This window comes from Natrix helvetica, assembly GCF_964273705.1.
Source record: "Natrix helvetica genome assembly, chromosome: 9".
Classification (NCBI taxonomy): Eukaryota; Metazoa; Chordata; class Lepidosauria; order Squamata; family Natricidae; genus Natrix; species Natrix helvetica.
This window is the reverse complement of record NC_138560.1, coordinates 15313558-15336346: the sequence shown is the minus strand read 5'-3', so window position 1 is coordinate 15336346 and position 22789 is coordinate 15313558. Positions and strand designations below refer to the sequence as shown.

Below are 22789 nucleotides of genomic sequence, written 5' to 3'. Positions count from 1 at the left end.
TCCCCTCCCTCCCCCCCCCCCATGCGCGCGTGCTGTTGCGAGAGAGTGACGCAAGCCGGCAGCCGGGCCGGCGTGACATATACGGAAGGGCGAGTCCCACCACCCGTGGCCAGAAGAGTCGTGGCGGGACCGCCGAAGCGCAGGCAGGAGCGAACTGGAGCCCGGCAGGTGAGGGGAAGGACTGATAAGGGACCACGCAAGCGCGCGGGGAGGTGGGGGGGTGGCGGGGAACTAAGCTCCGGCCCGATGCTGATGCTGCTTTGGGGAGCTTGCAGAAGCCGGTTTCCCCGCGGTTTTTCGGATGGAATGGAGCGGGTGGGACGGGGGTGTGCTTCCGTTTCTAAGGTTCCATCGCGGTGCTTCCGAACGCGACCCCAGTGGCGTGCATAGGCGCATCCTCACGTACACGTGCAAAAACGTGTTGGTGGCATTCCCCGGGCGTTTCGTTTAAGGCATTTTCAGGACTGGCGTGGGGCAGCTGTGAATCCTAAACCTAAACTGACGGGACTGGGGTGAGTTTGCACCACAAAAAGCTTAAACAAGAATAGAATAGGGAATAGAATAAGGCAGGGGTCTGCAAACTTGGCACCTTTAAGCCTTGTGGACTTCAACTCCCGTGTTGAAGTCCACAAGGCTTAAAGGTGCCGAGTTTGCAGACTCCTGGAATGAGGAATAGAATCCAAAATAGAAATAGAATAACAGAGTTGGAAGGGACCTTGGAGATCTTCTAGTCCAACCCCCTTCTCAGGCAAGAAACCCTACACCACAAGGTTAAATGCTAACTGAGCTTAGCCTGCTGTGCGTGCCTACACCGGCCGGTTGGTTTGGCTCTGATCGTTAATGAAATCGGTCTGCAGAAGACCTTCACGTAATGCCTCAACCAACTCAACAGGATTTATCATGAAAGGATGGTATTTCTCCATCCTAACAAATCCAGGCAGGCAAAATGAGTGGGGAAAAAAGAAGAACCAGTGGAACAATCTGATTTAAATTGAAGTGTGTACAAAGGAAGCAAGATTGCGTTCTAGGGGACAGGTGACGCTGCATGATGTTGTACATTTTATTTAAATCGGCTTCTGTATAAACAGTAAAGGCCTGTGCATAGATTTTTACTGCTGCACTTGTAAAACAACTAGAACTGGAAAAAGAAGTGTTTCTATGACAAGAGAGTGGCCTGTATTTTACAAAAAAACCAAACCCTTAATTCATTGCATTTCTTTATAAATGTTATTTGCAAATATTAACCTTTAATCTGTTTATATTCTATTATAATTTTACTACAAGATAAAAAATATCAATGATGCAGTTACATTTAGTCTTTGGGAATACTGTTGCCCCTCACAGCAATGGAAGCTAACTTCAACCATTAGCTCTGACACCAAAGTAGCACCTGGTCATCCTTTGCCTGGGCTTTGAAATAAGCACAGTTGAGCTTAGCTCATATTTGAAGGGGGCAACTGTAGAAAATTCCCAGAAGAATTTTGGCTGGAAGATAAAGAAAATTCCCTAAAGACAACAAGGGTAAACATCAGTTTGGAATTGTTGCCCCAAAAAACTATAGATGTTTTTGGGAGGTCAGAAGGAAACCAGTTTGAGTAAAAGGAGTACAGTACTTTAGCTTGGAAAGGACCTGTAGAAATATTATCACCCACCCTTTAAAAGGAGTGCCATGCTTCTATTCCTGTCATTTCACTGAAACAACCACGTGGATGTTTATTATGAAGTTTCTTTTTCTCCTTTTTGTGCTTAAACAAAGAGAAAATTTGCAACATCTTTTGGTGAACAGGCCATAGTGGGAATAGAACTTATAGTCTCCTGCTTTCTACTCTGATGCCTTAACTTCTATACCAAACCGGCTCCATTAGGTTAGTTAGAAGACTTAGGTACAAATCTATATTCTCTCCCCCAAGCAAACAATATTGGGGGGAAAGGGTAAGAGGGATAATTAGCCCAGGGGTCTCCAACCTTGGCAATTTTAAGACTTGTGGACTTCAACTGTCTGAGAAATTCTGCCAGCAAAGCTGGCTGAGGAATTCTGGGAGTTGAAGTCCAAAAATCTTAAAATTGCCAAGGTTGGTGACCCCTGGGCTAACCTAATCTGTCACCCTTCAAGTGAGTAGAGCACTCTGAATATCCAGCCAGTCTGGTCTTCACAAGTTCCAGTATACAAAAATTTGGGGAAGGCAGATGGTGCTGGCTTTTGTATGTGAAGAGTTGGTATACTTGTGAATCCAAAAGTTCTTCTCTGTCTAAGGATTCCTTCCCATTAGCGTTTGTTCTCTTCATTTCAAAGACGTGTTCTGGAGAGGAAGCGCCATGTCGTGGATAAGAGAAGGTGAATTGTCCCTATTGGAGAGATTCTGTGCTAGCGTAATAAAGGTATGTATTAACTCAAGGTTATCTTCAGTTACTGAAATGTAATAATGCTGACCTAGAAATATTAGATCAGAATGTTTAATATTTAAGGGAGGTGGCGAGGACACACAACATCCTTCTTCAGATGAAGCTTTTCCTGATGCTTTGGCCTCAACATCACTTATTCCAGCCTTCTTCTTAGCTTAGCGGGGGTCAGATGTTGGGTATCCTTGTCCAAAACTTTGGAAGAGATCACAGTTGAGAATTGTATTCCTAGATGATTATTAAACTGTGCCAATTAAGAATTGTCTTCCTCTTCATGTAGATTCTATTTGTTAAAGTAATCTTTCAATAAAAGATTCAAGGACAAATTTCTGTGGGGACAAAAAGATACCTGCTGGGATACAGTGGGAATAGAATACTAAAGCTTGTAACTCCTATGCAGCCACCAATAATAGATTTGGGGGCAGAATTGCACAAAGCTGCCACTCACTGAATTTAGGAGTAGAGGAATTGTTCATGTCTGCTGCCCCTACCATATTTTGCTAGTAAGTGGCCACGTTATGTTCTCAGAATTTGATATTTTGCCCATTCTTGAAGTTTGTATGGCTTCTTCATGCTGCCATCTTTATATTCTGGATCTGTTCTGGGAATCATTGGTTTTTACTGTCTGTCATAGTATTTTATGGAAGGCACGGTGAGATTTACATGTTAAAATAAAACATGCATCTCATATGCATAGGTTAATAAAATTCCAGAATAGTTCTGCAGTCCTTCCACTTGCGAGATAAGTAGCTTCTAAACCATATTTCCTTTCTCTAATCTTCCCATCTCAGGATGGTTTTAAAAGATTTTTATAGGATTAGAAGTAGAGAGGAATTGTGTTGGACGTGCCCCAAAACTAAAAAATACTGGTCGAAAATACATATCTGATTGGAAAAAATGACAAAGAAACATATTGAACTGAGACCAGAGACATTTTTGTTGGGCATCTTACCGGAAAAATACGACAAAGACTACATATTTGATTTTACATGTACATGTGGCTAGGATTGTATTTGCGCAACAGTGGGAGAGTGAGGAGATCCTGTCAGACCGAGAGGGTGATTCAGAAAATAATGGAATGTGCAGAAATGGACAGATTAATGTTCATTATCAAGGACAGAGAAGAAACTGAATATTTTCTGACATGGGATGTATTTTATCAATGGCTAGAGAATAGAAACAGAAGTTAGGAATGAGGAGATATGAGAAGAGAAAATGTTACTCTGGAGAGAAGTTTATGATGACATTATGTGTTATTGTAATTATCTTGATATATATTATCAATGTTATTCTAATGAATATAACAACAAATATGTGGACTATGAACTTTCAAATAATTGTACCCAGTTCACACAGTTTGATGGAGATGAAAAGTATTATAAATAAAATAAATAAAACATAAAAAAAGAAGTAGAGGAGGATTGTGCTTTTTTCCCTTCATCTCTCTGCCCCTTTTCATGCCTTCTCTCTCCTCAAAGTAGTTCAGGAGTATAGAACTGCAGCTCCATCAGCAGGATAATGGTGGTTGTAGACCGATTGGTCAGAAGCGGACATGATTATTTATTCCTGGGGTACCCCTTAAGGAGGTCAGAGCAGAGAGTTCATGTTTCAAATGTAGGAGCATCTCAAAATGATTCTGGTCCCATTTTCCTGAGTGCACATCTCTTGCTCTCAGGCCTAATATTTCTTGCTTCAATTCTAGGCAGGGCCAATGCCCAAGCACATTGCATTCATCATGGACGGCAATCGTCGTTATGCTCAGAAGCATCAGGTGAAGAAGCTGGAAGGGCATTCACAGGGTTTTGCAAAACTAACACAGGTAGGAAGAATCTTTCCTGAGCATCACATCAAGAATGCAAAGATGGTTATCCCTAAGAGATTACTACGGTGTGCCAAAGCATTACTCCCCCTGTTAGAAAACCAGTAGGAAACCTGTAGCTCCTACTCGGACTAATTTCAAAAATCCTTTGAAAATGATCAGATTGGAATTGTGCTAAGAATCTTTTCCTTGCTTGGTTCACTGTGGAGAGGAGGAAATCATTGCTATCTCTTTTTGGATATTCCTAGATTGCTATCACTACTATCCCCTTTTTGAATATTTCTAGATTGGATGTTCATAACTTGGGAGGGAGAAACCAATGATGTGCTATATACATGTACCAGGATACCAATTGCATCTGATTTGCAGTTCATCAACTCCAGTCAGTTAATTGAGCAGGATGCAAACAGGCAAACAGAAGAAGCCTTGTGCAACCTGCTAGAATCCCATTTTTGTGATATTAGAGTCTTTGGAAAGTTAGTGAGCTAAAAAAGGGGGAGGGAGTTTTCGATTCTGTTGTTTTTTAAGAAAGTTGATTACTTTGCAAGTTTTAAAGTAATAATTTCACTCCTTAAATTTCTCTAAATTCTCCTCACAAAATGAACTTGGTCCTACCAGTAATTACTTTTGGAATGTGGCCCTTGGTATTCCATGTAAAACCTGATCCAGCACTTGAATCAGTAAGAATTGTACACCCTTCATTTAAGAGAAGGGAAAACTTATTGCTAAACAGCAGTAAAGGTTACTTGCTTTCTTGCATCAGCTATCATTCCCAAAAAGTAAGGTATAATTATAGTAGAGCCTCAGTTGAATGGATCAACAGCAGGGAGGAATGTCTGTTAATCCCAAACAGGCCAAAACACAAATTATTCAAGGCAATTTAATTAAATTACACAAATCCCTGCCAGTGTTGCATGTTGCATCATTTGATAATGTGATGCAAATTACATATGTGTAAATCTATGAGTGATATTAAATTAAATTGCCACCTTCAGATGGCATGGACTTGCCCAATAGTTGAAGGGTGATATCTAGACAGAAGTGTAATCTATTGCATCCACTAAACCGAGAGGTTAAACCAATGTTTCATTCTATTCTGCCTTAACTTGTCTTCTTCTCTAGACATTACAATGGTGCTTGAGTCTGGGTATCCGGGAAGTCACAGTTTATGCCTTTAGCATTGAGAATTTCAAGCGATCCCAAGAAGAAGTTGAGGGCTTGATGCAATTGGCTAGGCAAAAATTCATCCGTCTTCTTGAAGAACAGTAAGACTGTTTTTTTCCTATTGCATGATTTTGCCATGATTAAGTCAATCACTGCAGTCATTAATCATGTGGTCATGATTTACAGCCTTCCTTGCCTGCTCTCCCATTGACTGCTCATCAGAAGCAGGCTGGGAAGGTTGCAGATTATGATCACATGACCACAAGATGTGGCAATAGTCATAACTTCAAGGACAGGTCATAACTCACTTTTTCAGTACCATCAGAAATTCAAGCTGTTGTTAAACAATTGTCATAAGCCAAAGACTACCTGTATGATTGTATATATTTCTCTTAAATTGTTTAGAATGTGCAAGTCCTGTTCACATTCAGTCAAGATGATTATTACTCGCCATGCATCATGCTAAACATGTTTGGTTGAAGAGCCTATAATAACTGGGTCCACACAGCATTTTAAGCCAAAACCATAGGAACTATATTGTGGCTTTCTGCAGTGCATAAATAAGTCAGTGACAAGTCAATGTATACCAATATAATATTTTTTATTTTCACATACTATTACTGATATTCTTGGCCAATTAGGTGCTTGGTTGTTTAATTTTGGGGAGGGAGGGAGATGCATCTGAGAAGAATGTGAGAGCAATTTGATTGCTAAGGACATATATTGTTTATCCATTCATCTTTGGAATCACGAAGAGCAGTTAAGTAAATTAATGCCATCATGTGCAGTAGTAGGTGACTTTTTAATCCACTACAATAATGCATGTTTGTTAATTTTAATGCCATTTGAAATAGAATAATAACTTACCAGGTAGTATATTAAAAGCCTGGAGAACCTGATAGGAAAATTTCAAACCTCTTGCTGTCTTATATTTGTCCTATATTGCATGTAGCTGCATTTCCTCTCTTGGTCATGAAGAAATCTATTTGATGTATGTTTCTCTCTCCATATCACACATCTCTTGTTTCAAGCTATCAGCTTATTTCTGAATAACCAAGTCTCAGTTATATGATTTTATAGATATTGCTTAGTCTTGGCTTCCTTTTTTTTAAAGAATTCAGTTTTCTCTTCTCCATTCCTTAGAGAGAACTTGGAGAAACATGGTGTGTGTATTCGAATTCTTGGCGATCTGTCCCTTCTGCCACAGGATATCCAGGAACTGATTGCTAAGATTGTGCTGGCAACTAAGCATTATAACACGTGAGTTTGTTTCCAGTCTCTTGAACTTTTTCTCCTACTCCAGAAATGTATAGGTCAGTGATGGCAAACTTTTTCAGCACAGAGTGCTGAAAAGGGAGTGCACTTTGCGTGCACTTGTCAAGCCTGCAACCCTGAAGAGGAGCTGCCCAGGGGGCATGCGCACGCTGGAAAATGAACTTCTGGTTTCTGATGCGCGCCAACCAGCAAGTCTTCCAGTTATTGATGTGCATGCATGTGTGACAATCAGCTGGTCGGCACGCATGCTCACGCCGGAAAATGGAAGACCAGCTCTTCCAGTTTCCGGCACTGCCGCACGCACAAAAGCCAGTTGATTGTCATGTGCGCATGCATACCAGAAACCCGGAAGAGGAACGGGTGATGCTGCGTGTGCCAGGCAACATGGCTCTGTGTACCATTTTGGGCACATGTGCCATAGGTTTGCCATTACGGGTATAGGTGATTTTTTTTCAGAACAAGGATCATGCTACACCAGGCCAGAATTTTAGCTTGGATGCCATTTCCCATATACAGAGAGCTACCGGTAGCTACATATTGTCCTTTTTTGCCCTCCCATTCTCTATACAGTATCTCCAACTGTCTCTCTGCTGCCTTTCTTTTCAAAAGCATGTCCCAGGGGTTCTTAAGAAAGCTCAGAATGATGAGCCCAATAAGTGGCCTTAGTTCAGGTCCTTTCAACTACAGTGACCAACCACCAAGTAGGACTTTAGAGCACCACATATTTCTTTAGTTACTTCCCTACGGCTAGTATATAGAGGAACATTGCTTTTGTGCATGGAATATCTCTTTAGCTGTCTGAACTACTGTTAACACCTTACAGTAACACCTTGCATATTTATTGTATGCTATCCAGAGTCACGTTTTGTGACATGGGTGGCTATGTAAATATGATTAATAAACAAAATGTTAAGAGTGCTGGGTCTTGATTACAGGCTAGATTTGCTTGTTCAGTAACCATAATGTGATTCATTTAGTTTTCACGTAGAATGCTGGGGAAAATATAATCATGCTTGTACATTTGGAATGCAGTATGAGTTAACATATTAAATGAACCCAATGAAGTGTGGATTCGTTCAATTAGCATGCTAAGCATATGGTCTAGTGCAGTTGTAGTTTATTCATTGAGACTACGGTAAGTTTGACTAGTTTACAGCCAGGGGTGAAATGCTACTGGTTTGGACTGGTCCGCCCAAACTGGTAAAAAAAGCTACCAGTTCAGGTGAACTGGTATTTCTGATTATCAGCTGTGACACATTATTTATATTAGCTAGAAAGCAGGATTTCCTGCTTTCTAGCTAATCTAAATCGTGTGGCACAGCGGATTCCCCCCCCCCTTTGCTGTTCGCTTATCTTTGCAGGCGTGTTTGGTAGCAGGCTCTGCCCACCCACCCGAATGTCATCACGTCTGTTTTTGACACTCAGCATATGTGTGGAAGTTCCGGTGCATATGTGGGGGTGGCGAGTGCGAGCAAAACGAGCGCACACGCTCTCCCATTGCTACCGAACCAGTAGAAAAGGTAAATTTATTTCACCCCTGCTTACAGCCATGACTATAAAATTTAATGCAATGTGTGAACTCTGTCACAGAGGACTCAATAGCCCCTTTCTGGCAGGCAAAGCAAGATCCATGGGATTAGGTTGGTTCTTCTGTACAGTACCATCCTTCCTACTGGGTACCTTCTTAATTCCTTGGTCTGCTTCCTGTACACAATGAATAACCTGTCTTTTTCATATTCAAAGGTGTTTCTTGAACATTGGCTTTGCATACACATCAAGACAGGAGATCAGTAATGCAGTGAAAGAGTTGGCTTGGGGCGTCGAAGAAGGACTGCTTCAACCCAGGTAATGTGGCATAGAACATACCACTTGCGTGGCTCTTGGGTTAGTTATGAAGCTATCTGCATTTTTCTTGAAGCTATTTTCAAAATATTTAGTAGGCTAAAAAGTAAACATTTAAAGCACCGAGAAAACTTTGAAAACAATAGGTATGCGAAGTGCTTGGAAAAATCAGTGAAGCAGATCCTGACAACTTGCCACAGCCAACTCACCACAGGACAACTTGCCACGGGATAGTTCAACACGAGACAATTTGCCACGGGAAAGGAGAATTGAAGGTCACCCAAACCTCGAGGACTTCTGACTTGAGAAGTTGTGAACCTAAAGGAAGTCAAGGCCCCTTGCAATTCACTCATCCCTCTCTTGAGTTGCCCCTCATTGAATTGTTCCGTGGCGAGTTGTCCTGAAGCAAGTTGGCCGGGGCAAGTCGACTGTGGTGAGCTGTCCTAGTCCTGATACTGGAGCCTAAATTTTAAAAGGGGGCAATCGGGAAGGGATCATTATAAACCACTTGAGTCCCTTTATGAGAACAAGTTATTGCTAACAAGCAAACTTCAATCTTGCTACCACTGGCACTTCCTATATTTTACAGCTAAGTCAGGTTATACCCTGAAATCTTTAATTTCAATTAGACACCACTTCTTTTTTCTAAAACAATTAGCTATATTTCTGCCTCTCCAGGTGGCTAAAAATCATGTTTCTATTCATTTATTTATATCCGCCTTTACTATTTTCACAAATAAGGCAGTGAACATATCCAACACACCTTCCTTCTGTTTTCCCCACAACAATAATGCTGTGAGGTGGGTTGAGCTCAAAGAGAATGAAAGGCCTAAAGTCACCCAGCTGTTTTTGAGTAAGGCAGGACTTGAACTCACAATCTCTTGCTTTCTAGCCTGGTGCCTTAACTACTCACTACTACACCTTCTCATTTAATTACTTCTTTAATTACTATAAATATGTTCCAGCAAATTTTTTGTGAAATGAAATGATCACTAAGTGGTCATGTTCTGTGCCTGACATTTTGCAGGGTGAAGAGATTGCTTAAATTTCTATCTCTTCCTGCAAGTTAACAAGTCCATCTATGACCTTAATTACAATGGCTGGGCTGCTGCCTGAAACTGAACAGATCTCAGTCAGTTTTACATTAAAGGCTTTTGTTGTCAGGCATCTGAAATTTGGTGGTAAATGCACCCAATTACCAGAAAATGATTTTTTTTATTATCATTTTTTATCAATGCATTTGCATATAAGTAACTTACTTAGTTTTTAACTATAATTACAAATGTTTTTATGAGATCTTTTAGCTCAAAGGACAACGGTTCTTCTGTCAAATCACGAATTTACCATATACAAACACATAAGACATGTAACTTCATTGCACAAGAGGTAGCATACTACTATTACGACAGGAAACTACTATTAGTCTTGCCAGGATCAAATTGACTAATGCTGAAAAAAAAGATTCATACGATAATTGCTAAAGACTATAGCATTTGAACATCATCAACTGGTAAGGAGGAGAAAGTTGTTACAGAGAGAATGAAAACAGGCATTGGAATGGGGAGCAATTTTGCTTCATATCAAAATAGTTGTCCATCGGCAGTTGTGTAATTTATGTAATATCCATCCTCCTCATTCTTAATAGATTCCAAATACTCTGGAGACATCCAAGAAAACCTTTGTGTCCCTGGCATGTATTGTTGCTTTCTCAGGTCCTATCAGGTGTCAACATCTGAGGAAGGGGACCTGCAGTGTGCCCAGTTTATCTAATCTAGTAGGAAGAAACAATCCTTCAAGTAACTGGGACCTGTGCCATGTAGGACTTCAAAGATATCCAGCACCTTTATTAGTTAATAAATATTACCCAATAACTATGAACCATTAACAAATAGTGAATAACTATAATAACTTTAATAGCCATTAACAGTTGTGTGAATTTTACTCCAAACTATAGTAATAACAAGAATTCAGACTATGTGAATTCTTGAATTGCATCTTAAGACTAGACTTCCAAAAGTAAATTCTCTCTCTCTCTCTCTCTCTCTCTCTCTTTCTTTTTCCCTCCTTCCCTTCCCCTCTCAGTGATGTGTCAGAATCGCTCATCGACAAATGCCTTTACTCCTACAAATCTCCTCATCCAGACATTCTGATCAGAACATCTGGAGAAGTTCGACTTAGTGATTTTATGCTCTGGCAGGTAAATCTATAGTGCAATATATCTCACCAGCTGATTAGCAAAATTGTATTTTCTTGCTTTGTAATCATTTGACATTCAGTTCTCTGGGTTTTGTTGTTGGATATAAGAAAAGACCTTGTATGATTAACGCGCCTCTTAAAAAAACAAAACAAAATCCCTCAACTCTCTTCCTGGAAACTGCTATAAGAAGTGCTTCAAAGAGATCATTGAAAAAATGTGGCCTTCTGCCATGCCAGTAAAGGAACTACCAAGTAGGTAGACCATTATCTGATTCACTATAAAATACACAAATACTCGTTCTTCATCCATGGTAAAGGAGGGAAGAAGCTGTATATAATTGCTGCAAAGATTTATATCTGGGGTTAAAACTCTTCTGGAAACTCTTACGGACTCTTTCGTCATACCTTTGGCAAGATTGATTTCTATACAAGACAGTTCAAGTTCCAAAAAACAAGTTTACTTTAAGCATTTTTGCCCAATATTTTTATATTAGAAATACTCACAAGCCTAATTGCAAATGTTGGTAATAAAATAAACCTGCCTTTGAATTTGCAATCTAAACTTTTAATAGCAAGGAAAAAAGATGGACGCAGCTACCTTAGGACACTTTGTAGCTTTCTGGCAGGAACAATCATAGTTTGGTCTTTCTAGATTTACTTTGTGGCTGATGCATGCTGCCAAGAAATATAGTATAGTATACAGTATTATCCTATATGTATTATATTCCAGGGGCTATAGTATATACTGTCTATAGCATAGCATATATCTCCTTAGTATAGCTGATGTACTGAATTAGGGGTGGGGGGTTTGCCTTGATTTTTTTAACCCTTTCAATCCTTACTCTCTGTGATTCTAAGCTGGACAACTTCTTGCCCAGCGCTCTTCTTAAGCAGTTTTTAGAGACCCTGTCCCCAAGCTAACATAGGGGACAGAGTGTACTGTCCATTTCAGAACTGTTGAACAACTGGAAAGAAAGTTTGTTTTAAAATAATCTAGCAGTGTTGCGTGTTTTGATTGCCTTCCTTTCCTTTCTAGCTTGTGTATTAAGTGCCTTTCTCTCTTTTCTCAAGACGTCCCATTCTTGCCTCGTGTTTCAAAGTGTTCTGTGGCCAGATTATTCGTTCTGGAATTTATGCGAGGCCATCCTTCGGTTTCAGATGAACTACAATGCATTACAAGTAAGACTGAAGAAAGAAAAAGGACTAAGCAAAAAAGCAATCTCAGGCTCTCAGCATATGTGCTTTAAATAATGGAACTCCTTGTCCCAAGATTTCAAAGACAGGAAAACAGCATCTTTTGCTTGCTGAGGCTTTTCAAACTAATGTTAAGGGAAAGGATGGGAAGGATAGTAGAGAAAATTCAAAGGATGACCGCTATCCCAAGCTATACAAAAGAGTTTGGGACATTGGAGATGTTGGAATGTATCTAAACAGTTGATAGGATTAAGTTTATAATCCAAAAAAGTGGTGTTCATTTATTAGCCAATGGACAAATGGACTGAATGGATATCTTCCAGCACTGAATTCTCATTCATTCATTTTGGCTTTATAATGAAAAGTTTAACCGTTTTACTCCAACAACCCAACCTGATTTGGAATGTGCTGCAAAGGTGCTTCTAATTTTGTAAATGTGGTTTTCTGAGCTATCTCAGGACTAAACTCAATTACCTGCTGGCCTAAGGGAATTTTATAAATAGGAGAGAATCCAGTGTGGCAAATCATAATATAGTTTGCCTTGTATGTTTTGTACTGACAAAAGGTCCTGGGAATTGAAGTCCAAGACATTTGGAGGGTACTGGTAGAGGGATGCTGATCTATGCTCAGAAACCTAATGCATGATTATTGATTCTTTTTTTAATCAGAAAGCCAGAGATGTATACATGGAACAAAGGAAGTGGCAACAGTTAGAAACTGATAAGGCACAAGTCTTACAGAAACTGAAAAATGAAGAATCAGCAACCTGTGGAGATACTCAAAAATGTGGGACACTCTTACGAGAATTCAAAGCTAAACGGGAAGAAAGGATTCAAAGATTTTTGCAGGCCCTTGAGCACAAAAGGATAGACTTTCTAGAAAAACTGGCATTGACAGCTGCAAGATAAGAAGGTTCCTCTTGGGGATAGGGGAGAGAAGAGGGGGAAAATGAGCCAAGTTACAAATAATCCAATTGCTGCCCAACGGATGACATGAAAATGGGATACTAGGTTGATTCTATGTGCACATGGCTAGGGACCATGACACTTGAAGTGTATGATTACCAAATTTAATGAAGCAAAAGGTATTTGTGTAGAGCTAACAAATGAAAAGAATAGCATCAAATATTCCTAGGTGTAAAAGTCTGCACATGCTGACGGGCTATTCTCTATATTCTCCAAAGTGCAGTTTTTCTCTTCCACAATTCAAAGACTTACCAGAATCCTGAAAAACTGCCTGCACTGGAACGCAGAGATGCTGCATCTAAGGAGATTAGAGAAAAACCCCATTGCATGCATGCACCCAAGCAGATTTATTCTGGAATAGATTAAATGTTTATTCTTTGTTGCCTAAATTTTTAAGACCAGCTGCTTCTGGACCATTTGTTTTTCCATTCTTGGTACCAGCATATGATATAGGATTGTATTTAAGTTTCACAGGAATATGTGTTGTACCTCTGGTTTTAGCAAGCTAGGAAAATGTCATCCTCCAGGTTAACTTATATATCCTTCTGGAGTATAGGAATGTGCTGGGTACTTCAAGGTGTTTTTGATACAGTATCTTCAAATGAGCTTGAGAAGGCATTTTAGCTTTGGATAGCAGTACAAAATGTCCTTTTACACAAAAGTGCAGCATGGTGTAAATAACTGAAAAAGATAAAGGACATCAACTATAAATATAACATTTTGTTTTCCAAAAGAATCCACCAATTATTTCATGTTGCTTTTCAAAGACTAAAGAAGAGTATGGTTGTATTATTCTAAAGCACTTACATTTGAAATTCTGAGGGATGAACCAGTTGGCAAGTCTATTGATATTTAACAACCTGCTGGAGCCATTTTTTAAAAAAATAAAACTTATACAAGAGGGAAATAGTAACCAATAAATTAATGGGTATTTTGTTTTCATGAAGTAACCTGTTACATTACCACTGTCATGTCTGAAAGGTTGATATCTACTTCTGAAGGTTCTTGCTACTGTGACAAAAATATAAATAAAAAAAATCCCTACCACATAAAAACTTTTAGTGATGAGGAAACAATATATTAATGTCTCTGCAATAAAAACAAATTTGAGTTTCCTGAAAAAGCTAATGGTATATTTAAGGGAGAATTAGAGATTTTGCATCTTTAAAAATCCCTATATGATACTGAAATCAAAGGTAAGCTCCAGCCTTTCAGGGTTGTAGTGTGTGTCACTGTAGATATTGTTTGTGTTTGTCAAGTGTCCAGTCCAACAATTTATTTCATTGAGCATTGATTCTTGTTGGGTATTTAGATGAACAGAGGTAGCTAAAAAGCAACTATTTTCATGTTTGGTGCCAACCCAACAAATGGGTAATTACTATGCAGCATTATAACTGCTGTATTGCGTTATAGTCCAATGGCCAGTCATCTGCTTTACCCATTAAGCAGAAACTGCTAGATACCTATGTGAAAGTCTTGCATATGGCTTATTGTGGGCTGGAGTGCATGCTCCTCCACAACTCAATCAGCAGACACATTGAACTTATTTTGATGAATAAATTGACAATGAAATGTCAAGTTGAATTCATGAATGGAGATTTCTTTTTATGTGCTCAATGAGCCAAAGACAGAATTAAAGCATTCATATCCATTGTGTAGATCCTGGGTGAACAATTTAACTGATGACTGTTGTGGCCATACTAGGCTTCTTGGCCCTAGTAGTGTTTCTCAGTCTTAGTCACTTTATGTTGGCTTGGGAGTCCTGAGAAGTTCTTGGGAAGTTCACATATTTTCAAGTGGCCAAGGTTGAGAAATGCTGCCCTAGAATTTAGGGCTAGATAATTCAAGCAAGAGACCAACTCACAAGACTTTAAGCAAGATAATAGTATTTTCTCCAGTAGCTTTACCTAGAATTATATAAACCTGATTGTAAAGAATGCAGATGGATTAAAAAAGTTGAGGCTGGGTATTTTTGGCACTTGTCATTTTAAAACCCTGTATTTTAAATTGCTTCAAAGGCTATCTTCCAGTATTTTTTAAATGTAAAAGGATGGGTTCCAGCCATTAACAACAGCAACTGGAGGAACACTTTGTTTCACTTTTATGTGTTTAGTTAATAGTCCAATTTTTCTAATGCCTTTCACTCAGAGAAAGAAAAATTGAAGTATAAACATTGTTGAATTTATTGAATTCATGCTCCACTATGTACAAAGAACTCTCAACAACTAACAACGAATACAGCAAAATCATGATTTTAATCACCATAGAATACTCTACCAACAGATGACAAGTGAAATAAAAAATGGCACAAGAATTTATGTTGGGAAGGTTGCAAAAATTCTCTATGGAACAATTCAGCTTTTCATAGCTTTTTAAATATCACGAGGGGGCAAATCTGATCTCCAATGGGAGATCAATTCAAAGCAACTACAGTATATGGCTATAGAGAAGCAGCACTATCATCTTATTTTTCTTCACTAGCTGCTGTTTCCTATAAAATCTGAAAGTCCAGCCATTCATAGCTACGATCTAACCAATGTAATTCAACTGATAAAAGATCCTAATCTCTGTTATTTTTAAATAGAACCATCTAGCCAGCACTTATTTATGTACCTGATTTGTTGTGGTCTTAAGAGAATGGCTGCACATTCAGTGGTAGTGAATGTTCTGCATGTGGCAGGCTAGTTCCAGTCCCTAGCAGGGACCGAAGAGGAAGAAACACAGCAGATATGTAAATCAGGCTCTTCCAACCTAGTACAATCCAGTTGGCTTGAAAAACAAAGATTCTTGTCCATCATCTTTCCAGAGTAATCAACTAGTTGCCTTAAGGCAACTCACAGTCAACAAGAAGGGTAGAAGGTCAGCCATATTTTATAATACCAATTGCCAAGAAGTAATAATAAGGAAATGCCAAGTTGGATTGCGGATCAAATGTAGTTGGTGTGGTTCTATTCTCAACTGTGTGAGAGGCGGGTGGTCATGTTGGTGGTCTATCTAGTAATCCTTGCAGTCTGTTTTTGACCTTGGAGTCGATGGGGATTGTGGTAGCACGACCGCATGGTGCTGAAAAGGACAGCTCCCCGCCCGACCCCACGAAGAGAGCGCCTTGGGTTAAAAAAAGGTGAACCACCAGCCATCTCTTCCCCCCCACGCTTTTTTTTGGGGGGGGGGAGAGGCGCCTTCTTTTCACGTGAAGCCTTTTTTTGCCGCCTGCTCCCGGCTGAGACCCTGCCACTTGGCAGCCAAGGTTGAAAAGGAAGGGGGCGCTGTGGGTTGCGTTCCGCCGTAGCAAAGCAATGACCGCACCTTCCTCTTCCCCTTCCAGCGCAGGGAAAAGAGGCCACCATCTTCCCCCCGCGTCTTGCACCCAGATTCCTGTCAAACGGGTTTTTTTTTTTTTGAACGGTCGGGGGTAGAGGCGCTCTCGTGCGCAAGCCCGGCGGTCCTTCATTGCTCTGCGCCTCCCGAAGGGGAAACGCGCGCCTCGGCTGGCCAGGTGCGCCGGGGAACTCCCACCTTCCCACTCGCCAGCAAAAAGAACCATTAGATTTCACCACCACCATCTAAAAAAACCCTGCAAGCTTCGGCTGGGTGACCTGAGCCGTACGGCTCTGGGATCGTCGTGGGGAAGTCGCCCAGTCTCCCGGGCCAGCCGAGAACGACTTGTGCGCATTAACACCCGGGGCGAGGCGTGTTCTTATTTACCACGGGGGGGGGGGGGGGCAGCCAGAACGACGTTGAAACTATTTTATTTTGCAATCAGTTCGCTGGATTTTTACCTCACGAGAGGAGGGGGGGAATAACGGCTCCCTCGAGGGGGGGGAAACTCCTTTCTTTTCAATCTCTTTCAGCATAGCGGGCGGTGAAGGGGGGGTAAGAAATACCATTTTCTTTATTCTACCTGTCCTCACTTTTCAAGAATCAAATCAATCTGAGGTCTACTTGCAGCAGGACCAAAACGGCCGCTTTGGCGGAGATAAAAGGTGGACGTTCAGTTGCGCGCGCTCTCTCTCTCTTCACCTCCCCTCTCAGAACCCGCCCCGGCTGTCTTGTCCCCCGCCACGTGACCCGCTCTGTCCAATGGTTGGTCGGGGCGGTGGGGATCCGGCTGGAACCGGTTGGGCCGCGTCCGGCTCTATATAAAACTTTATAAACACCCGATTCAAATTAGTGGGGTCGCGAGCGACACGAGCGAGCCCGACAAACGGAATCCCCTTTCCCCCCCTCCTTGTTTTTATTTTCCGTCCTCCCTTTCTGCGCGGCTTTCCCTCCCATACATTCGAGTTTCGCCTTCCTTCCTAGAGAACCTTGCCTTTCTCGTTTCAATCCGAGCCGCCTTCTCGCTCTCCCTCCCTCACGCGCCGCTGACATGCCCAAGAGAAAGGTACGTGGCTGCGGCGAGGGAAAACAAAATAACTTTTAAGGGCCCGGAGGCGAGAGGGGCGAAGGGGGAAGGAAGAGGGGGAAATAATTCGTGTACTCGAAGGGAGGGATGCTTATGCGGGGGTGAGCTTTCAAGAGCAGACGCCATTTTCTTTCTCTTCTTCTCTACTCCCTCCCCGCTACTCGTTCGCTGGCTCGCTCCCTTTCCCTCCCCCTCCGCTTCGTTCGCCTTCGGGCGATTAACGGTCGTGAGACGAGTGGGGGAAGCGCGTGCGCGCGCGAGAGAGAGACGGCTCAACGGTCGTCTTCGGGACTTAAAAAAAAAGTGGGGATGGAGGAGGGGGCGGAGCTTAGGGGAAGCGACCGTTAACCGCCGCGCATTTTTTGGTGGCCTATGAAGGAAAGGCGGCGCGCGCGCGGCGGGGGTGGGGGAGAGAGATGGTGGGGTTTGACTTCGCGAGCGACTATTAACAGGCGAAGCGCGGGGCGGGGTAGTTGTGTGACAAGAAGAGCGCGAGACGGCCAGCGCGCGCGCAGAGAAGCGCGAGGAAACGCTTAATTATTGGCTGCCCCCTCGCCCGCGCGCTCGCCTTGCCCGCCAATCGGGAAGGGGCACGCGCCGACTTAGGCGCGGAGGAGGGGGGGCGAAAAAAGAAGAAGGGAGGGAAGTAGTCAAGCAGAGGAGGGAAAAGAAGGAGCGATCGGTTCGCCTTTTTTTATTTTGGCGGGAGGGCCGTTTTGACCGGAAGGAGACCCAGATGCACCGTCCGTTGAAGGCGGCGGGAAGCAGGAGGGCCCCTCGTTTCTCCTCCTTCGCCCGCTTAAATAATGAGGTTACGCCGTGTTTTTTCTCTCCCCCCTCCCCCCCACACACAACGTAAATTCAAAAAGGGCGGGAAAACCATGAGAGGGACACTCCCCTTCCGAACCCTCTTTTTAAAGGCCTTGGCGATTAGCAAAGCCGCCTGATAAATGATGCCCCTTTTTTGCCCAACGCGTTCTGGTTTAAATCCTACCCCTCACACCTGTTGTTCGAAAGACCGCATTTGCTATTTAAAAATGAAGGAAGCTTGTAGGCTGGCAGCCATTTAGTTTTCAGAGCAATAGCGTCATGGCCAAGGAGTTACTATTCCAGCATGCTCCTGTTTTGACTTGCTTGCCTCTTAGTTCACATCTTTTCTTCTGCAAGAGGCATTTGGAGGCTTCATTGCCTAGCTACATTTTGGGAGAAGAGGCTGCCTGAGTTAAGAAAGTGGAGTGTGGTTTGGATATAGAAAGGCTGTGCAGTTCAGTGTGAGATTAGTTTCTGAAGTCCAGCAGTTGTAGAGACCAGGGGAAAGGCTTCCTTCTGTGAGATCAGAATTCCTGAAATAAATAACATCTTGGGTATTGCATGGATTTGGTTGAGGTCATGGTAATTTGAAATAAAAGCAGTCATTATATTGCCTAGAGCTGCTGTGTTGGGGAATAAAGAATAATGAAACTGAGTAAGAGACATCTGTAAGTGCTGTTATCACACAACTCACAAGCACAGTTGTCTTCAAGGTTGTGTAATGTACAGAAATGCAAAGTTGTGCTTATCGATATATGAAAATGATATTTTGATTTTATTGGAATAATTCTAAACATGAGAAATTACTTGATTCTGGAACAGTTCTAAAACAAAATATGATCCTTCAGAAACTTCACTGCAAATAGAATTTGGGTGCAAACAGTCAAGCTCTGGGAGCATCAAAGACCCCACAATTCAACCCTAAGCTACAAGTGTAAAATTTGGATGCTTCAGCCAAAAGTCTAGTACCCAACGGAATATCTATCTACCTAGCTGGTTGTGGCTCTATTATTAGGAAAAATAGACAATTAAAATGGTTGTGAGGTTGTATGCAAATAGAAAGTATAAATGAATTAGTCAAGTTAGTATGTAAATTTAGCTATCCATCAATTTGCTTTATGCATTTATATTTAAATACAAAATAAATGTTAGTTTTGTTTAACCATGTCTAAAATTTCTTGTAGGCTGAAGGGGATACCAAGGGTGATAAGGCCAAAGCAAAGGATGAGGTAAGGGGTATTTGTTTAGTTTTGTCATTTGCTTTTTATTAACATATTTAATGTTGAGTTTTTTCATTAGTTAAACTTAATAGCCATTCATTTAATGAGCATTCATTACATGTGATTTACAACTCTTCCTCACACTTACAACTAATACAGCATCTCCAGTCACGTGATCAAAATTTTGATTCTTGGCAACTGGCATGAATTTACAACAAATTGCAGCATGTGATCACTATTTACAACTTTCTACAAGCAGCATCAATCAGGAAAGCTGGATTCACTTACCGTGTTTCCCCGAAAATAAGTCAGGCTCATATTTTCTTTTGACCCCCAAAATAAGCACTTTGGGGAGGTCTTATTATTTTTGAGGTGCAGGAAGCAGCTAGTATGGTAACCTCATGGCTTCTGCTGTGTTGCAATATTTTTGGGGAGGGTTTATTTTCAGGGGACGGCTTATTTTATGCATGCGCTCAAAAGCCCGATTGGGCTTATTATCCGGGGAGGTCTTATTTTCAGGGAAACGGTAGAAGTGGCAAAAAAAAGTTGTAAAATTGAGGGTCACTTAACAACAGAAATTACTGTCTCAGTTGTAAGCTGAGAAGGACTATATTATATTTTTGTAGCATCAGTTGTAAGTCTAGGACTACCTGTGTTATATTTAATATTATAATAGATTACAAAGGAACCAAGCTGATTCTAACAGGATTAACTTTTTTCTTCTTATCTTTAAATAGCCACAGCGGAGATCAGCAAGGTTATCTGCTGTAAGTATGTTTTATGATAAATGCTTTCGAGATGAGTTAGTTAAAGTAAAAACACCTTAAAAATTCTTAATAATAGCATGTATTTGTGTCACAGTTTTTATACACATCATGTGCACAAATATTTCCAAAATATTAATTGTACTTTTATTTTAGAAACCTGCTCCTCCAAAGCCAGAACCCAAACCTAAAAAGGCAGCTCCAAAGGTAAGTTTAACACTGTATGCAACTTGGATTGAAAATGTTTTGCTTCCATAAAGTGAATTAATATATCAACTCTTAGTGAACTTATTCTTGTTTCTGATTGATCAGAAAGCTGAAAAGGTACCCAAGGGAAAGAAGGGGAAAGCTGACGCAGGCAAGGATGGAAACAACCCTGCAGAAAATGGAGATGCCAAAACAGACCAGGTATATAATAACTATTAACACTTAAGTTACTTTAGTGTTTAGAAATCAAGCAAAAATATGCTGTTTAAAAGAAGCAGGTAGTAATGTTTCTTGTTCATTTTCAGACAAATCATTTAAAATAATATAAGCATTTGGGGTGCACAAATCAGAATAATTTGAATCAACAAGCCAGATAGAATCATTGGATCAGATCTTCAGTGTGAATCATCAGATTGAATCAGTAATTTTTATTTGGATTTACCAAATTATCTTGATATAGTTCAGAAAAAGAATTTAGCAATATAGACATTGTGTTGGCTTATAGAGTCTATTAAATCACCTTTGAATCTCCAATTTCCCCTCCATTTCTAATAAGCATGAAGTTAGTGACTCTTGCAGAATAAAATTACTATGTGAAATTACATGTCAAATATCGCAGTGGCTTATTTTTTGATATGATAACCTCCCAATCAATGTTGTGTTTTAAGTAATCACATCCCCAACAAATCCTGAACCTTTCCTTAAGAGTCCAGTTTTAAAAATATTTTAATTAATTGTAATTTAAAACATGACATACACGTACTGAAATGTTTTTTCTGTGACTTTCATGTTCAAAACTACTAGTTCCACATTTGCCTATTTTAACTATCTCATGTTTACAAAACATTACTGTAGGTTTATCTTGTAAATAATGTGTCTTCTACTGGGAAATGTAGAACAGTTAAAACTTTGCCGTATTTACACATCAAAAGTAATTGGTTTTTTTTATTTAGTGAGAAAGCACATTACAATATGCAGGTATGAATAGAGAGCATTACTAGTTCAGTAAATGCAAATAAAATAGTTGCAAGAGAATTTAGTATAGTTCTCATTTGAAATAATTTAAAAATGATAAAATTATTTGCTTTGTTGCTTAAATTTATCTTCCCCATCAAGAATGCTTGATTATTGGCAATAAATGCATCTTACATGCAAACTCTGGCTCTTTGAACAGTAACTCCACAACGTAAAATGTTCTCTAATGAACTACATTTCTTTTTCAGGCACAGAAAGCTGAAGGTGCTGGGGATGCCAAGTGAATTGTGTGAATTTTTGATAACTGTGTACTTCTGGTGACTGTACAGTTTGAAATACTATTTTTTATCAAGTTTTATAACAATGCAGAATTTTGTTTTACTTTTTTTTTAAAGCTATGTTGTTAGCACACAGAACGCTTTGTTGTTGTGTTTTAGAGGGAGGAGAGGGGACAAGTGTCATTGACTCTGTTACTTAGAATCTGGGCTTTTCAAAGTCCCCCTTCAATTTTGCCAGAGGGAATCTTTATGGACACAAAGAGAGAGGATTTCCTGATGCTGTCAATCTGTATTGGTTTTTGAAATGCTTCAGACAACACTGAAATTCCTAAAATGCCTGTTTTGAGAAATAACATTAAAGCTGTACTTCTCATTTTAATTATTTCAGTGTCCCTTGCATTTATTACTTCTCTGAGTATCATGTGGCATTTGATACTTGCTATCATAAAACCAAATGCATTCTTACAGTATCAGGCAATATAGATTTCAGATGTCAAATACCGAGGGAAGAAGGATGGCTTATAACTGAGCCACATTCCCTTCTTTATTGTGAATCTTCAGATTAAAAATTCTGCAGTTTTTGTTTTTTTTCTTAAAGTCAGGGTAGGTTTGTGAAAAGTTGTTAAACAACACTAAATGTGAAAGTGTCCACCCTCACTCTAAACTTTCCCTGTTCCAATTAATTGGATTTTATATAGTAAACTTTACATTTTGGTAGTGCAAAGAAAAGGGGAGTTGGAACTTGTTGTAAAACATTGCGAATTGTAGCCCATGTCCTGCCTGAATACCATTGATTGATCGTTTTAAGAAATGTACCTTTAATAAAGCTGGATATTGTTTGGCTTTGACTGTTTTTTTTCCCTCTTCTATTGTCTTTTCATTTCCTGCTCCCCTATTTTTCATGTTTATATGTTACAGTTTATGTGTACATTATATAGACAATTATCAGTACCTTCTTACAGATACAAAAAGAATTTAAACGTTCCAGAACATAGACCTCCATAGAAAAAATAATATTTAATGCTGTTATCTTTCATTTTACATACATAGGTAGTAATAGTACAAATGATCCTTAAGTATCTATAGCAATAGTGAGAGGAATCTTAAATTTATGGAAAAATAGGGACTGGACAGTTAACTGTCTTTGATACAAGATTGAAGTGCAAGAGTTGTATCACACAATTAGTAATTTAGTTTTGCTGATTTGTATTGCTACAAAACATTGTTCAAAACTTATTAGACAATAAGTTTTAAAAACCCTTGTACAGATAGTCC

General features: G+C 40.2%; 2 protein-coding genes across 3 annotated transcripts; both read left to right on the top strand.

Moving 5' to 3' along the window:
- Nucleotides 1-34: 34 nt before the first annotated feature.
- Nucleotides 35-13910, top strand: DHDDS (dehydrodolichyl diphosphate synthase subunit). Of its 2 annotated transcripts, none has more exons than XM_081961993.1 (9): nt 35-168; nt 2294-2379; nt 4103-4219; nt 5342-5484; nt 6527-6643; nt 8402-8503; nt 10583-10697; nt 11768-11875; nt 12559-13910. In XM_081961993.1, exons 2-9 carry the CDS (start codon nt 2317-2319, stop codon nt 12796-12798), a joined length of 1005 nt encoding a protein of 334 aa, XP_081818119.1. In that variant the 5' UTR covers nt 35-168; nt 2294-2316; the 3' UTR covers nt 12799-13910. The 2 variants fall into 2 exon arrangements, with proteins under 2 accessions (XP_081818119.1, XP_081818120.1); XM_081961994.1 differs by having other exon boundaries at nt 41-168; nt 2255-2379.
- Nucleotides 13911-16933: 3023 nt separating this feature from the next.
- Nucleotides 16934-22362, top strand: HMGN2 (high mobility group nucleosomal binding domain 2). Its single transcript, XM_081962016.1, has 6 exons — nt 16934-17239; nt 19255-19299; nt 20028-20057; nt 20211-20261; nt 20367-20462; nt 21485-22362. Exons 1-6 carry the CDS (start codon nt 17225-17227, stop codon nt 21518-21520), a joined length of 273 nt encoding a protein of 90 aa, XP_081818142.1. The 5' UTR covers nt 16934-17224; the 3' UTR covers nt 21521-22362.
- The last annotated feature ends 427 nt before the right edge of the window (nt 22363-22789 follow it).

Excerpts from the sequence above, each read along its gene's own strand:
- DHDDS (XM_081961993.1), top strand. The coding sequence starts at position 2,317 with ATGTCGTGGATAAGAGAAGGTGAATTGTCCCTATTGGAGAGATTCTGT. Across the intron at positions 4,220-5,341 it reads GTTTTGCAAAACTAACACAG|ACATTACAATGGTGCTTGAG; the intron begins GTAGGAAGAATC and ends CTTCTTCTCTAG. Across the intron at positions 10,698-11,767 it reads GTGATTTTATGCTCTGGCAG|ACGTCCCATTCTTGCCTCGT; the intron begins GTAAATCTATAG and ends TCTTTTCTCAAG.
- HMGN2 (XM_081962016.1), top strand. Across the intron at positions 19,300-20,027 it reads AGGCCAAAGCAAAGGATGAG|CCACAGCGGAGATCAGCAAG; the intron begins GTAAGGGGTATT and ends ATCTTTAAATAG. Across the intron at positions 20,463-21,484 it reads GAGATGCCAAAACAGACCAG|GCACAGAAAGCTGAAGGTGC; the intron begins GTATATAATAAC and ends TTTCTTTTTCAG.